Source organism: Bison bison, unplaced genomic scaffold (genome assembly GCF_000754665.1).
Source record: "Bison bison bison isolate TAMUID 2011002044 unplaced genomic scaffold, Bison_UMD1.0 scf7180017864233, whole genome shotgun sequence".
Lineage (NCBI taxonomy): Eukaryota > Metazoa > Chordata > Mammalia > Artiodactyla > Bovidae > Bison > Bison bison.
In genome coordinates this window covers 651,576-669,063 of record NW_011494805.1, presented here as the reverse complement: position 1 = coordinate 669,063, position 17,488 = coordinate 651,576, and the positions used below count along the sequence as shown (strand labels likewise).

General features: G+C 44.4%; 1 protein-coding gene across 4 annotated transcripts in view; it reads left to right on the top strand.

Moving 5' to 3' along the window:
• Window positions 1-17,488, top strand: part of COL14A1 (collagen, type XIV, alpha 1) — a 270,892-nt gene that overhangs the window by 130,825 nt on the left and 122,579 nt on the right. For all 4 annotated transcript variants that reach the window (XR_825786.1, XR_825785.1, XM_010846187.1 and 1 more), the window contains exons 19-23: window positions 1,146-1,297; window positions 7,857-7,986; window positions 10,408-10,530; window positions 12,403-12,552; window positions 15,906-16,022. Coding sequence is in view for 2 of the 4 variants with exons in the window: in XM_010846187.1 (XP_010844489.1) it covers window positions 1,146-1,297; window positions 7,857-7,986; window positions 10,408-10,530; window positions 12,403-12,552; window positions 15,906-16,022 (672 nt within the window). In the remaining 2 variants the exon portion in view is untranslated. The remainder of the gene's footprint in view (window positions 1-1,145; window positions 1,298-7,856; window positions 7,987-10,407; window positions 10,531-12,402; window positions 12,553-15,905; window positions 16,023-17,488) is intronic.

The following is a 17,488-nucleotide window of genomic DNA, read 5'->3' as shown; positions in this document are numbered from 1 at the left end:
GCTGTGGGAGACGAGAGGAGGCGGTCAGAGAGCGCGGGTGGAGGCGGAGACCCCGGAGGAGGGTAGCGTCCACGCGGGCTGAGCGCAGGTGGAGGCGGAGAGATCCGGAGGAAGGTAGTGTCCACGTGGGCTGAGCGCAGATGGCGGCAGAGAGACCCCGGAGGAAGGTAGTGTCCACGTGGGCTGAGCGCGGATGGAGGCGGAGAGATCCAGAGGAAGGTAGTGTCCACGTGGGCTGAGCGCAGATGGCGGCAGAGAGACCCCGGAGGAAGGTAGTGTCCACGCGGGCTGAGCGCGGATGGAGGCGGAGAGACCCCGGAGGAAGGGTAGCATCCACTCAGGCTGAGCTCAGGTGGAGGCGGACAGACCCCGGAGGAAGGGTAGCGTCCACGCGGGCTGAGCGCAGATGGAGGCGGAGAGATCCAGAGGAAGGTAGCGTCCACGCGGGCTGAGCGCAGATGGAGGCGGAGAGATCCAGAGGAAGGTAGCATCCCCGCGGGCTGCGTGGATCGAGGCCGCCGCGGTGGGAGACGTGTGCTTTGAGTGACGGGTGTTAACACGAGGAACGGCCCGGGAGCGTTCCTGGGGTCCAGGGTTGAAGACTCTGTCTCCCAGGGCAGGGTGTGGGTTTGAGTCCTGGTTGGAGAACTAAGGCCCACATGCTGCGGCCAACATTGTTTAAGAAATCTAGCAATAAAAAGAGAAACAGGTGAGTAGGTGACGGGTGTGTGTGTCGGATGCTGCCTTGCACACCGAGCTCGGCCATGTGGGACCCTTGCCCTGCTTCTCCCGCGCAGACTGACGAGAGTTCTCACTGTCGTGCCCTGCTCGGGGCTCCCCTTTTCGTTATCGAGACTGAGAGCTGCTCCCCGGTTCCCTTTACCAGTGTACACAAAGCGTGGGGGTTTTGAGGGGTCCACGGACTCACCTTGAAAGCATCTTTTAAACCCATTTTTATTTGCTGTTAATCGGGGTCCTAGCTCCCGGTTAACCACTGAAGCTGAGCAGTTCTTGTTTCGCCTGGGTCTGCATAACAGAGATATAATAAATGATGCTTGTTGCCATGTCCACAGATCACCTCTGTAGCTCATTTTGGAATAAGATGGATAAAAAGTTCTTTAAATCCCTGGTTGTGTCTATTCCAGTTTTCCGCACCGGAATCAGGAACCTGGTGGTAGATGCTGAGACCACTTCTAGCCTGCGGGTAGCCTGGGACATTTCAGACAGCAGTGTACAGCAGTTCAGGGTGACCTACCTGACTGCTCAAGGGGACCCAGCGGAAGAAGTGCTGGGAACGGTGTGTATCAGCAGAGCTGATGAGCCCCTCTGCGTCTCCTGACTAACCAGGCCAGCGCACTGTGAATGCAAGCTTTACGCTCATTTCTTCATCTCTCTGGAAACTAATGTTTTTGTTTGACCCACACTTGATGACTTTTCTCTCTCTGAAACTGACCATCTTTGTAACCTGCTCTAAATAGATAAAGCATCTGAACCTTCTTTGCCCCTTTGCTTCTGTTGCCTTGACAACTTGCTAGAGCACAAAAATTGGATCATAAATAGTCCATTATACACTTGTCTCTGTGCATGTGTGTGCATACTTCTGATATATAAACTTTTGATATATAAACATATATATACACACATATATAATTTTTGATGGTGAGAATCTGATTAAAAGGTTCAGCAAAACATAGCTCAAAGGTCTTCTTTATGTAGTTGTAGTGTTCCTAATAAAATGCCCTCCATTAACAATTGGTTGTATTTTTCCCTGACACTGACTCTGTTTGAGCAGGTTTATAGTCATTTCTAATGTATTCTTAATCATGAGTATCTTCATGAGGGATTTAGATTTTTGTGTGTTTTCTTTGTTTCATCTCTGTTTTTTTTTTTTCCTCTGTTGAAAACCTGGGTACCGTCTTTTTAAATTAAGAAATGAAGTGTTTTCGTTTTTTAAATTTAAAAAATCATATAATTTTTAAAGGTTACTTTCCATTTAGTTAGTACACAATATTGGCTACATTCCTGTGTTGTACACTATATCCTTGAGCCTGTCTTAAAAGCATGAGCAACATCATTATCCTTTCTTTCTCTTCCTCACTTATAAAGCCTTTGATGGCAAATTATTGTATTTTTATGATACATAAACAATTGTTGGAGCTCCAGATTCTTTCAGGAAAGTCCTTAATTTCGGGCTGATGGATGAATTGCCGTAAAACACAGTGATAACACAGTGGGCAATAAGCAGGTCCACTGTGAATGACCAGAAGGTCCATGGAATTGGTCTGGGGGCAGTTTTGGAAAGTTAATGGACACTTGAATAAAACAGGTTAAGTTATAAATTCACTCAGATTATAGATTTCAAATGATCCATGATTGGAACATACCAAAAAGCTAAAATTGTGCTTAACCATGGCGACTGAAGACATAATTTGGATGTTTCATTTTTTCCTGTTATTGTCCTCATATTTTAATCTAGTCCCTAAAATGAAGCCCATAAAAACTTCCCAGAGTGAGAGCTTTGTTTTTTGGTTTTTGTTTCTACTCTTTCCAAGAAACACATTAAGCTTCTTGCTAAATATTCCCACTAATTTGGAATGAGTAACAGTTTAATCTTGTGTGTGCACTTGTAAGCCATACAAGGTAAAATAATAATAATATTTACTTTGGATCGTCTCTAGATAATTTTCCCTTTGCTAGTTTCTTTCATTTCACACTGTTTATTTTGAAACACTTGGACACCTAGATGAAGGAAAAAAAGATCAAATGTCTTCAACACATATGTGCCCCAGTTAAACAAACGTGTAATAAAATGAAAAATATTTGATAAAATGTGATGGTAATTATTTACTGTGCAGAAGTGTGTTTGCTATGCAAAAGAAAGTATTTTAGAATTTTTTAACTATCAAGACCCTTTAGTGAATTCCAATGAAATTGAATTTGTGCACTCTTTATTTACAGACATATTTTCTGGGACTCTACTGGGGAGTAATTGAGAATTTATATCTGTGTTTTATGAAACATTACTGCTATATAAATGTAATATATTATTGGAGACAGGAAGTGTGTGCATTTAGATTATAAAACAAAGGTATGTCAGGCACTTGAACTATATTATTAATAGCTCCCACCTACCAAATGAATATCTTAAATATTTTCTTTTTTTAAATTTTTTAAAGTATAACTGATTTACAGTGTTGTGTGGGTTTTTGCTCTGCCGCAGAGTGATTCAGTCACACACACACACACTCTTTTCGTCATGGTTTATCCCACCTGTGCTGTACAGAGGGACCTTGTTTATCCATCTTGTATGTGACAGCTTACTGTCACATGAGGCTAACTCCAGCCTCAGCTCGACCCCTCCCTCATCCCTGCCCCCTGACAACCACAAGGTCTGTTCTCTGCGTCTGTGAGACTGTTCACGTTAGGTGAGTAAATCCAGCCAAATGAATGATTAAAATAATGAGGCTGACAGGGAAAGACAGAGGGCTTAAACATGTTACAAATGTGGGAAAGGAAATGTGTCCGGATAGGAGAAACGCCTCTTACCATCTTTCCAAATCTTCTTTAGCTATAAAACCTTATTAAATTTATCCAAGGAAATGCCAAGATAAAGTACCAAAGTTGGAGAATAGTATAGATCTATGGTAAACCAAATTCAAGCTTTAATATATATAAAACAAGGGGAATTAACTTTACTTTTCCAATTGAGGTTAAGTGAAATATTTCTATATTTTCTAAGCATAATCAAATCTATGAAATATTCCCAATAAAAAGCTTTCAAACCCTTAGAAAGTAAAACTCCCTGTCAAATATTTCATAAAGACTGACTTTCAGCTCTGCTAAGAAATGGAGCCATGACAGTGACCTTGCCCTGAGCTTTGTTGGCAGTGGAGGGAGGTCTCACGTGTCTTTATTTGTGAAAGGCTGACCAGGATTCCAGACTTTTCTGGATCCTACCCGAAAAATCTAAAACTGTGCACTGAATTTTAAGTTGCAGGAAATATTCTAGAGCAGGGATAGTCAGAATGTAGATCAGTCTCCTACAAGATAAGCTTGATATTAACATTAAGTTTTTAAAAACATTTATAGCAATTTGACATTGCTGGAATATTCAAGAATATGATCATATGTTTTAGCAATTTTGTTTTATTATATTTTATAAGAATACTGATCTTCAGGGGTTGGAATTAAAACAACAGCACCAACCCCACCTAATCCTTCACCATAGAAAGCATGATAATCACTTTATAGAAACAGAACTTTCTAAGACGGCAGCAAAATGAGACATGGGGAATCCTCTGTCTACAGTGGGAACCTCTTGCTGGATGAGATCCAGTTCTGAAGAGCTTTGAGCAATAATGGAGCTAGACATGGAGTAGCGTATTTGAAAAATTAAAAACGTGACGTTTACTGGTTAGATTTGCATCTCATTTAACCATGAGTGTCTTTTATAGAATTGTTTCATAAACAAAACCATCATCTGCTATGACCTGTAGCATGTGTTTTTAATGGGTGCCCATCTCTTTAAAATAGTTTTACTGAAGTATAGTTGGCTTACAATGTTGTATTAGTTTCAGCGTATAGCAAAAGGATGTGGCTACACATGTACACATGTCCATTCCTTTTCAGATTCTTTTCCCGTACAGATTGTTACAGAATGCTAAGTAAATTTCCCTGTGCTATACTGTAGGTCCTTGTGGGTTATCTATTTTATATACAGTAGTGTGTGTATGTTAATCTCAGGTTCCTAATTTGTCTCCCCCACCACGTTTCCCTTTTGGTAACTATAAGTTTGTTTTCAAAATCTGTGAGCCTTTTCGGTTTGTAAATAAGATAATATATATCATTTTTAAAATTAGATTCCTCATATGCGTGATACATTATGATATTTGTCTTTCTCTGTCTGACTTACTTCACTCAGTATGATAGATAATCTCTAGGTCCATCCAGACTGTTGCAAATGGGGTCGTTTTCATGGCTGAATGATGTTCCTTCGCGTATACGCACCACGTCTTCTTTATCCATTCCTCCGTCAGTGGCCGTTTAGGCTGCTTCCATGGCCTGGCTGTTGTAAATGGTGCTGCAGTGAGCACTGGGGTACATGTATCTTTTCAAATTGTGGTTTTCTCCGGGTATATGCTCAGGAGTAGGATTGCTGGCAATGGCACCCCACTCCAGTACTCTTGCCTGGAAAGTCCCATGGACGGAGGAGCCTGGAGAGCTGCAGTCCATGGGGTCGCTAAGAGTCGGGCACGACTGAGCGACTTCACTTTCGCTTTTCGCTTTCATGCATTGGAGAAGGAAATGGCAACCCACTCCTGTGTTCTTGCCTGGAGAATCTCAGGGACGGGGGAGCCTGGTGGGCTGCTGTCTATGGGGTCGCATGGAGTTAGGGTTAGGGCACGACTTAGCAGCGACTTAGCAGCAGCCGCAGCAGCAGGATTGCTGGATCATATGGTAGTTCTATTTTAGTTTGTTAAGGAAGCTCCAGACTGTTCTTCATAGAGAACAAATTTACATCCCATCAACAGTGCAGAAGCGTTCCCTTTGCTCTGCACCCTCTCCAGCATTTATTGTTTATAGATTTATGATGATGTCCATTCTGACCGGCAGTGTGGGGTGATACCTAATTGTCATTTTGATTTGCATTTCTCTAATAATTAGGGATGTTGAGCATCTTTTTATGTGCTTCTTGGCCATCCATATGTCATTTTTGGAGAAATGTCTGTTTAGATCTTCTGAGTGGGTGCTCATCTTTACCTTGCTTTGCGCAAACAAGCAGAGGCCCAGTAGAAGGGACTTTGCATACCCAAGAGAAGGTTTATGTTTTATTCTTGGGAGTGAGGATCATGAGGACAAAGAGGTTTTCATAGTACAGTCAGCTGGAACAGAGGGCAGTGGTTAAAAAAGGGCTCAGAGCAGATATTCAGGATTTCAATATGGCCTTTTTGTGTGTGGGTGTTCCGTTGCTCAGTTGTGTCCAACTCTTGGCAGTGCTGTGGACTGTAGCCTGCCAGGCTCCTCTGTCCGTGGGATTCTCCAGGCAAGAATACTGGAGTGGGTTGCCATTCCCTTCTCCAGAGGTCTTCCTGACCCAGCGATGGAACTTGCATCTCCTGCATTGCAGGCAGATTCTTTACCACTGAGCCACCTGGGAAGCCCATGGCTTTTTTTTTTTACCCAATAGCTATATGAGTCTCAGTTTCCTCATCTATAAAATGAGAGTAATGATACTTCTTACCTCAAAATGCTGTGGTGAAGAGTGAGTTACTGCAATTGGATACTTAGAGCAGTACTTGGCAGATAATAACAGCTAGCTAAATGAGCACTATTGCTATAAACCCCAGAAACTGCTGCCTGGCAGGTTAAACGAGCCCTGCAGGACGGCCCCACAGCTTCCAGTGCCCTGCAGGCCACATCTGATTGGTCCCAAGTCCGTGTGCTTCTCAGTTTGAGAGGTGACCTTATATAAGGAGCACCAGCATGGGCGGGTAGATAGGCACACGGCTTGGAGTCAAAGCGCAGGCTCTGGGCTCCAGAGGGTTATATAGAAAAGAGATGCCCTAAAGGAAGCTACGTGGTGGATAAGACCAGACAGGACAACTGCGATTCTTTTTTAACGTCTTCTTAATGCGGGGTTATCCAGCTCCTTCTAGAGTAAAGCAGAGCTCCTTGTGTAAAATCTCCCTCCTAGGACTGCATCAGTACCACCCTGGATATTCAATGTCATTCCATATGAGGAGCAAAATCATATTGCTTTAGTATAAATCACCTAATGCAGACTTCCTCTCTTTATATTAACCCCCTACCCCGGCTGCTTTTAGAGCTTAGCAATGTCTTAGCGACAGCTGCTTCTGAGTTCAACTCGAGGCTTTCTAGGGCTTATTCCATGATGTATAGGTTCCTTCCCTCATCCAGAAGTAGACAGCACGCCCTCTGCCTGCTGGCTTTTTACCCAGCTCTTGAATCCAAAACCAGCTCCAGCTGTCCCAGTCTTGTGACTCCCTGAAACTAGTTTGGGTCAGTTCTTACATCCTAGCATTTTTTTCCAGCCATGATGAAGTCTTTCAAATGGCCCAGAAATGTGCCAGCATCTAACTGCTGAAGCCTGGGGAGAATGTTTTGTGGCCTTAGTATTAAGAACATGTGGCTTTTCTGGTCCATATGTTCTTTTAGGGATGGCAGGATTCGCTACACGGAACGTGGCACAAGTGTGTGGGTGGTGTCCACCCCACTGCTGGATTTTAGTTTCTGCAGACTTTAGAGTCAGAGGAATGGTGATTTCAGATTGAGGAAGACCTCTCCTTTCAGAAGTAAAAGAAACTGCAACCTTTCTTAGTGTCACCGGTAAATATCTTTTGGCTCGGAAATCTGGGATTTAACGTGTGGTTGTGGTGTTCTTGGCTAGCATCCACCCTGAAATACTGGGATTAGATGATCTCTGAACAGGGAGAAATGGAAGGCTGACTTTTCAAGAGGATATTTAAGTATAAGCAAATATGCCGTGCAGGCTGTGTTATAGAATGAACACTCCTAAGCCATAAACACCTGCTTTGCAAAGAGGCGATCGTTTTTTCTTCTGGCTGCTTTACAAATGCTGAAAAGATGTTGAGAGAAGGCTGTTCCTGAGTGCTCAAGCTTCACATCTAAGCCTTCTGCTTTAGTGATTAGAAGCTGAGGGCTGCTCTGAGGGGAGCTGCAGAGAGAAGTGCTTTCGCATGGATGTCTTCCTCTTGTCAGCCTCAAGCACATCTCCCTGCTTCTGATTATTTCAAAGTGCCTCAAGTCCTCCTCTTTAGTGGACCAGCCGGAATGCAAGTCTGACCAACACCATGGTCCTTTGCTTTTGTCTTCAGATTATGGTGCCTGGAAGCCAGAACACTCTCCTTCTGAAGAATCTGCTCTCTGAGACTGAGTACAAGGTCACAGTGACGCCCATCTATGATGACGGAGAAGGGGTCAGTGTCTCTGCCCCTGGAAAGACCTGTGAGTGAAGCTTCCCCCTGGGGTTGCTCGATGTCCTCTGTAATGCACCCAGCAGCTGCAGCATAGGGGGTGGAAATGGTCTGGAAGTGTCAGTCGCTCACGTGTGTCCTACTCTTTGCCACCCCATGGACTGTGGCCCACCAGGCTCCTCTGTCCATGGAATTCTCCAGGCGAGAATCCTGGAGTGGGTAGCCTTTCCATTCTCCAGGGGATCTTCCTGACTCAGGGACTTCACCTGGGTCCCCTGCATTGCGGGTGGATTCATTACCATCTGAGCTACCAGGGAAACCCCAAAACTGGTATAGATCTTATTTAAAAAGCAGAAGTAGAGACACAGACCTCAAGAGGACAAACACATGGATTCCAAGGCGAGAAGGCAGGGGTGGGATGAGCAGGGAGGCTGGGCGTGACATATGCACACTGCCATGTATACAACAGGCAATGTGGACCTGCTGCAGAGCTCGGGGCCTCTGCCCAGGCTCCGTGGTGGCCTAAGTGGGGAGGAAATCCAAAGAAAGTGGGGATGTGTGTGTGCTGTGTACACACGGCCGGTCCACTTTGCATACAGCAGACTGACACAGCAGTGTAAAGCAACTCTCCTCCAATAAAAAAGAAGAGAAAAGGGGATTTGGAGAGAGAAAATCTGCTTGGATTCTGTCTTCACACATTCAAGCTGTGTGACTTCGGGCAAATCGCTTCACTGCTCTTGGGTTCCGTTCTCTTGTCTCTAAAACCTAAGACTTGAATCATAGCTGCATCTCCCTCCTCCAGCATCTGATCATCCCCAGTGCTGCGAGTCTCTCAGAGGCCCATCCGGGCCCGTGCACGCCCCTCACCTAACTGCTCACCCAGCACGTCACACCCGCTCACCCGAGCGCACGCCCACGTCTTCCTGCCCTCTTTCCCGGATGCTGTGCTCTCTTCACAGCAGCGGAGAAGCTTTGGAAAATCTAGATGGTCTCATGTCTCCCCTCTGTTCCAAGCCACCTGATGGCTCCCCGTGGTACTCAGCATAAACTCTGAGATCTGTGCAGGGGCCCTTCAGGCCGAGGTGACCTGGACCCTCCTGAGCTCGCCCCCAGCCAGCCCGCCTTCCCTGCCCTTCCTTGGCTTTCTAAAGCTTGGCTCAGCCTTAGAAATTGACGCGAGCCACAGCTGCCAGGCTGAATATCCTTTCCCAGAGGTTTGCATTTCTGACTTCTTGTCATTTTGGTCTCGGCTCGACGCCACCGACTCAGGCTTCTCTGACCACTCGGGCAAAGCACTCCGCATCTTCTCTCATGTTGTCCTGGGTTTCTGTTTGTCCTGTTTTGGTTTGGCCCTGTCGCAGCACAGACTTGGGTGTAAAATAGGCTTAAGGATGTCTTGTGCAGCACGAGGAATACAGCCACCGTTTTGTCATAATGTAAATGGAAAATAACCTTTAAAAACTGTATACAATTTGTTTAAATGTTTGATTTGCATAATTTATAAAAGGGTTCCATGATGAACACGCATATATACTCAAACAAATAAAAACTTTTAAAGGCTATTACTATGGAAATACCATCTATACAATAAAGTTATTTCAAAGGGTGTTCTTTGAAATAATTTTGAGTGGTCCACTTATTTTAAGCAGTGGTTAACACAACTAAATTCTGTCAGCAACAAAGTAATAATGATAATATCCATGAACATGCATAATAGTTTACAAAGATCCTTCATGCAAATAGCTCTCCTGTTTTGATAAAAAATTGATGAATGATGATTAAAATTTCACAGAATATAGGCAATATGAAAGTGTGAAAGCGTTAGTCGCTCAGTCGTGTCTGACTCTTTCCGATCCATGGACTATAGCCTGCCAGGCTCCTCTGTCCATGGGATTCTCCAGGCAAGAATACTGGAGTGTGTTGCCATTACCTACTCCAGGGGAATCTTCCCAACCCAGGAATTGAACCTGGGTCTCCTGTATTGCAGGCAGATTCTCTGCTGTCTGAACCACCAGATATGGTTCAGAACCCCTAATATGAAGATGAAAGCAAAAAAAAAAAGTCTTACCTCTAAGAATTGCTATCACTACTATTAATCTAATCATCCTGGATATGATAGTGTGACAGAGAGACGTGTGACAGAAATGTTTTCATAAACACTTCTCACTTCAATATTGCTTTAAAGTAACTGAAGAAAATGGAGCCAAATTTCATTGAGTGAAGAGCTGCTCTTCAGATAAAAGTGTTTTACCACAAGAGCAATTATCTTCTACTATTTAATACTTAACATTCCCATGGATTCTCTAAGTATTCTTACTGTTTACTTCAGTGCATTTTCCCTTGTAAGTATTTTTAAGCTGTGGGGAAATCCATTAGACTCTATTAACCAAAAGGTAGGTTGTAAAGATGGAAACCACATTAAACCATTTTTTGCATTTTCCTTTCTGCCCAGTGCCACCCTCTGGTCCCCAAAACTTACGGGTTTCAGAAGAATGGTATAACAGATTGCGCATTGCGTGGGACCCCCCATCTTCCCCAGTTAAAGGCTATAGGATTGTCTACAAACCTGTCAGTGGTAAGTCATGCTTTTTAAAAATATGATCTTCAAAGATAGGTTATTTTTGTTTTTACTTTCCATCACTGGTTTTAAGAAATGGGAAGAGTCTCTTCCCTTTTATGAAAAAAAAAAGAAAAATGTGTTGAAGTTACCACCTCACCTAAAAAACAGCTGGTATGTTAATAAGCAGAATATATACTTGGTCTACAGTTGACCTTTGCCCACCCCAGACAAGGAGCCAGCCAAAGCAGACGTTGACTCCTTAGCAATAAGAAGCTTCTGTGGCTTGATGGATATATAAGCTCTAAACATTTAGACTCTCCGATTTCTTATTCCTCTTCTACCTCTTACTTCTTGGATTAGTTAGAGAAAGTCCATTTACCAACTTCTCAGTCTCCTCATTCTGGAAACTGTATTAAGGTATTTGTTCTTCAGTCACTAAGTCGTGTCCAACTCTTTGCGACCCCATGGACGGCAGCACGCCAGGCCTCCCTGTTCTTCACTATCTCCTGGAGCTTGCTCAAACTCATGTCCATTGAGTTGATGATGCCATCCAACCATCTCTTCCTCTGTTACCCGCTTCTCCTCCTGCCCTCAGTTTGAAAGCATCAGTTTTTTGGTGCTCAGCCTTCTTTATGGCCCAACTCTCACATCAGTACATGACTACTGGAAAAACCATAACTTTGACTATACGGACCTTTGTCAGCAAAGTGATATCTCTGCCTTTTAATATGGTGTGTAGGTTTGTCATAGCTTTTTAAAAAATATTAATTTATTTATTTTGATTGGAGGCTAATTACAATATTGTAGTGGTTTTTGCCACACACTGACATGAGTCAGCCACGGTACACATAGCATAGCTTTCTGAAAACTGTGGCAAGGTATAAAATTCATCAGGTTGAGGAAAACTTAAAAATCATCCTATGGGTCAATAAAAACCTTTCTGCCCTCGAAAGCACTATGAGTCTCAATTTGTGTAGGACATGCTGCTGCTGCTGCTGCTAAGTCGCTTCAGTCGTGTCCGACTCTGTGCGACCCCAGAGACAGCAGCCCACCAGGCTCCCCCGTCCCTGGGATTCTCCAGGCAAGAACACTGGAGTGGGTTGCCATTTCCCTCTCCAATGCATGAAAGTGAAAAGTGAAAGTGAAGTCACTCAGTAAGTGTCCGACTCTTCATGACCCCATGGACTGCAGCCCACCAGGCTCCTGCACCCATGGGATTCTCCAGGCAGGAGTACTGGAGTGGCGTGCCATTGCCTTCTCCTATATATGACATAGCACAGAATATTTTTCCTGATCAATCAAAGATTCCACTGGGTTGGAACAGAGGTGAAAATGTAAAAGCCCAAAGAAGGCAGATGGTCAAGGGCCTGGGAGGAGGAGTGTCATCTGTGTGACCTGAAACAGCAGAAGAGGGGCTATGGAGCCCATACTGATACGTATATGGTTGTCCTTATGCGGCGAGGTGTGGCATAGTATCCCTGACAAAGTGGCCGCCAGGGCAACGTGACGCCTCAGGGGACAGAGCTGGCGTCTGAGGGGGGGCTAACCCAAAACGACTCCTGTTTCATCACGCACCCCAAAGCCCGTGACATCCTGGCGGCTCCACTGTGAAGGCCTCACAGTGTGGTGGACGGTGAGGTGAACCAGTTTCTTTGGGTAGCTCTAGGGAAAGAACTATATTTAAGAAAAGGACTAGATGCCTTGAAGGAGCCCGAGCCTGGGAGTCAGGTGGGCGGGTAAGTCTTGGAGCGTAACGGGGCGAGACCCAAGCCGCACCCTGAGTGTGTCCTGGGCAATCTGAAGCGCAGTGGGATATGTCAATCAGTTCAGAAGCGTCTCTCCTTTTCCCTATTCTGTGGCAACTGAAATACACTCTTTCTCCTTTAGTTGCTGGCCCTACCCTGGAAACGTTCGTGGGAGCTAACATTAACACCATCCTCATCACAAACCTGCTCAGCGGAATGGACTACAATGTGAAAATATTCGCGTCCCAGGCCTCGGGTTTCAGCGACGCTCTGACCGGCGTGGTGAAAACACGTAAGGCTGGCCGCTGCCGCGCGTGGTTCTGCACTTTGTTTTTCTCTGTAACTTAAGCCCTGCGGCAGCTCAGCAGTCGGTGTCTCTTTTCTCCAGTGTTGCCCTTTCTGGATGGTGCCTCCTGGAAAGAAAGGTGTGCTCCCTACTCAGGGCTGTGGTTCAGAGTCCTAGTTGGCAGGCAGGATGTCAGAAGCCGGCGTTCAAACATATTTGATGGTGGCGGATGGGATTTCCTTCTGGAAAGTCTTTGTTGGTATTTTTCAAATTAGGTGAAATTTTCCATCCAACCCATATAACCTGATGTGGTCAAAGCCAGTCCAAGCTGAGCCAGGGGAAACTTGCCTTTGTCAAAGCCTTTGCCCCTCTCCACCCTCTCACTCCATCCGTTAAAGATACTTGCACCACTCGAAAGCCTTCCTTCTCTGTCTTTTAAGGGCTTGCATGCTGTCTGCACAGCATCTGGGACTTTTCCTTGGCACACATCACTCACAGACACCCGTGGCATAATACAGTGTTTTCCAGACTCCGGCACGTATGTGCCATATTCCTGCTGTTTCTTATGCTTCCACACCATCTGTTTAATATATTTCTTTAAATCAACTTACAGTTTCTTTTTGTTTTTACTTAAGTGCTTTCAAAAACCACATAATAACTCTCAACAGAAAACCAGTCTTTTTAATACACGTCGCTTCCCTGGTGGCTCAACTGGTAAAGGATCTGCTTGCAATGCAGGAGACCCCGGTTCGATTCCTGGGTCGGGAAGATCCCCTGGAGGAGGAAAAGGCTGCCCACTTTTTCTCTGGCCTGGAGAATTCCATGGATCGTATATTCCATGGGGTCGCAACGAGTTGGACACGACCAAGTGACTTTCACTTTCACTTTAATACACATTAAAGGTAATACATAAATGACCAAAATAAAAATGGTTTGGCTGTCGGATGACTGAAATTACCCCTAGTGTTATCAACAGCACATGGCCCACACTCGAGGATGTTAGTCATGGTATAATCAGAAGTGTAAACCATAAATCTTCTTATTAGCTAAGGCCTTGAGCAAATAACCTCTCACCTCTCTGAGCCCACATTTTCTCAACCCTAAAATGAAGATATAATATTAATAGTAATAACTGTTTATAGACTGTTTGGGAAGACTAAAGATATAACATACAAAGGATCTACTGTATGGCAAGCACTCGACAAATAACCACTTTTATCATTGTGATGACTGCACTTTGTAAATTGGGTCATCTCTCACTCTGGTTGCTAATCAAAAAATTATTCCAACGAAAGGAATTTTGTAAGTATGAGGCATATATTGGACCAAACCCCAGGCCACCTGTGTCTGGCCACCTGTGTTTATATAGGGGCTCAGTTCAGTTCAGCTCCTCAGTCGTGTCTGACTCTTTTCGACCCCATGAATCGCAGCACGCCAGGCCTCCCTGTCCATCACCAACTCTCGGAGTTCACTGAGACTCACGTCATCGAGTCGGTGATGCCATCCAGCCATCTCAGCCTCTGTCCCACCAACTCCCGGAGTTCACTGAGACTCACGTCATCGAGTCGGTGACGCCATCCAGCCATCTCAGCCTCCGTTGTCCCCTGCTCAGCCCTTTCATTAGAGGAAGCTTTCTGAATTCTTTTTTATGGAAATCTTTAAAATTAAATATGGGATCCATTTAATCTCAAAAGAAACAGTGTCTCTCTTCAACAGGACTCGGAAGCCTTTGGCATACAGCTCTGATCTCGGACTTGGCAATTGAAATGATAGTGTTGTAGGTTCTAGGAAGTGAAAGTGTCAGTTGCTCAGTCGTGTCCGACTCTTTGTGACCCCACGGACTGCAGCCTTCCAGGCTCCTCTGTCCATCTTCAGGCCAGAACGCTGGAGTGGGGTGCCATTCCCTTCTCCAGGGCATCTTCCCGGCCCAGGGATGGAGCCGCTGCAGGCGGCTTCTTCACCCTCTGAGCCCCCAGGGAAGCCTCCAGGGATTCCGTGAGCTGTGCCCCCTCGCCGCCCAGCAGCCTTGCTCAAGCCCCGTGAGTCCCCTGTGTGTTGCCCACCTTCATCACCTCCCGCTAGTTCGTCCTCCTCTTCTCGCCAGATGCCTGTCTGAGCCAGTCCTCCTGTCCCTGATTTTCTCTTGCTCTCTCTTCTTACTCTCTCATCTCTCTGTCCTCTTTTCTCGGCTCCCCTCCTTCTGTTTCATCCATATTCTCTTCTTTAATAAATGTGAGTATTCCAAATGTATTTTAAAATAATGAAAGTATTAAATTGTTTTATCATCTATCCTTAAGGTAAAAATTAGATTGGCTTGCTTTCTCTTTTTCTCCCAAGAATAATAAAACCCTGTAAAATAGAAAATAAATTGATTCACGGTATTTTTAAAATTTAGTGTGGGTATATAAGTCATTATTGGTTTCCTTTTTTTGAGAGGATTGTTTCATTGCCTTAGGAAAAATGGTCTTCCTTTGCTGATCAACAAAAAGGAACAATGTCATGATGCAAATTGTTACTAATCCAGATTATTTTTACCATCTTAAAAAATGATTTTAAGCTATTTTTAAATTTTATGAAGTGACTGAAAGAGAAGTACAAGAGAATGATGTGGATGAAGGCAGAGGTCATTAGAAAAAGTAAACATTATTAATTTTCTGCTTTTTCTGCTTGGATCTAAGTGGTAAACACTGAATCCTTAGTCCTCAATTGGAGAAACAGTATTTTTACTGCTTCTTCAAATAAACTCCCTGTGAATGACTTTTGTATATAACTGTGTTTATTCTAAGATGAATAAGAATTGGTGTATTTTTAATCATTTTTTGTTTTCTGTGTTCAATTTTTCCTTTTTAAATTTTCAGAAGTTCGCTCACTCTCATTCGGTCGTGTTTTGAGGGCCAGCCGGTGTGAGCTACTCCTGTTTGAGTAATTTCTCTTTTGTCCTCTTTGCTCCTCCCTTTTGTTTAAACCATGGCTTTCTTTCAGTAGTTGAGTATATATTGTGTTTAACATTTTTGTTATGAAAGTATTATATATTAATTGTGGAATATTTTGAAAGCATAAATTAATGAAGAGGGAAGATTTAAAATCACCCATAATTTCACCATCCATCACAACTGGCTTTTTCCAGACATATATTTTCTTTTTTTTTTTTACAGGGAACAGACAAACCCTATCACACATCACATTCTGCAGCTGCTTTTTAAAGTCATAAAATCGCTGTCCTTTGTGTAACTTGGTGGGTTTCCTACTGCTGGCTGTGGAACCTTGAATTCAGATTCTGCCAGAGTTGACTTCGGACTTGGGGGGTGACTGTGGCGCTGTCTGCAGCGTGACCGAGTCGTGTTTCTGTTTCACTGCAGTGTTTCTGGGCGTGACCGACCTTCAGGCAGACGAGGTCCAAACGACCAGCTTGTGTGCCCGCTGGCAGGTGCAGCGCCACGCCACCGCCTACAGGGTTGTCCTGGAGTCCCGCCAGGGTGAGTGTGACCGTCACCCACGCTTCTGTCATGCGCTCGTGTGCTCTGTGCAAGTTACTGTGGACGACACACGACGAACTTAGACACACGCATTCTGCTTGAGGAGGCAACGTTACGTTGCGAATCCTGCAGGACGTAGAGTCAGGAGGGCTGGTTAAGCCAATTATGTGATCTCTCCAAGTCTCCATTTTCCCATTTACAGATAATAGGTAGAACCGTAGTGGGGATCTTGGGGCATTCTGTGGGGATTGAGCTGAGATAATCTGTGTGAAATATTTGCAGCCGTGCTTTGTGCATATTAAACACCCAGGAAATGCGGCTGCTGTGGTGGTGGGAGCTGCTTAGGAAGGCTGATAACACGCCTTAAACTGCACGGAGCTGTTGTTCGGTCTTTATCTGGGTTTACTTCAGTGTTTCTCTCAGTGATTTTTTTTACTTTTGGGGAGAACTGATAAGCAGCAAACTCAGTCAGGAGATGAAGTGATGGATCTGTGCTATCCATGGGCAGTACATTAGCATCATGGCTCTCAAGTTCATCTACAGTTTGGGATTTGGCTTCAAAGGTGAAACTCTTAAAATGTCTGCTTATTTTTACTAAAAGTATCAAGAACAATAACAAAAGATGGATTCCCCAAGAATGAATTTCCAGGAACTGTTAATCTTGCTTTGTCATTATCAGCATGAATAATATTCAGAAGATGGGATCAAACAATGAAAATTTCTTTGATCAGATTTGTATTGTCAGTAGGAAAGATCGTGTTGTTGTTTGGGGGGCAGGGACAGAGCCAACATTATAGAATTCCAGATGGCATTTTCTAACCTTTCAAATTTGCTGATAAGGTCATTCATTTTAAACTAATTGATTAGCTCATGGCTGCTGGCAGGCTCTCCTCCAGCCGCTGCGGGTGGAGGCCGCTCCCCAGTTGCGTGGGCCTCTTGCAGTGGCATCTCTCGTGAAGCGCAGACTTGGCACTCGGGCTTCGGGACGTGCAGCGTGGGCTCAGTAGTTGTGGTTCATGGGCTTAGAAGCCCCGCTGCACGAGGGATCTTCCCAGACCAGGGATCAAACCCGTGTGCCCGTCACTGGCAGGTGGATTCTTATCCACAGGACCACCAGGGAGTCCTCGTGATTGTTACTGTTTTTTTATGTCTGGATAAATGATAAATGGTTTCCTCACTTAAAAAAGCAGAAAGGGCTAATTTTTCAGGTGTGGATGGGACTTGTCTTTAGTTAGTAGCACACATCCCTGGCTATAACTACATTTAAAATGCAGAAATCTCACTTTTAATCTAATCCAGGAAGTGGAAAGCATAGTTTAGTAAGGTACTGAGAGTTTAGTAGAGTGCTGGAAATGAGCTAAAAATACAAGATAGAATATTAGAAACACAAGAAGAGATTTCTGTCAACACTGACCAAGGCTTTGTCTCCTCAGGCTTGCTAATAAGCCACTAATTCCTTAATTCCC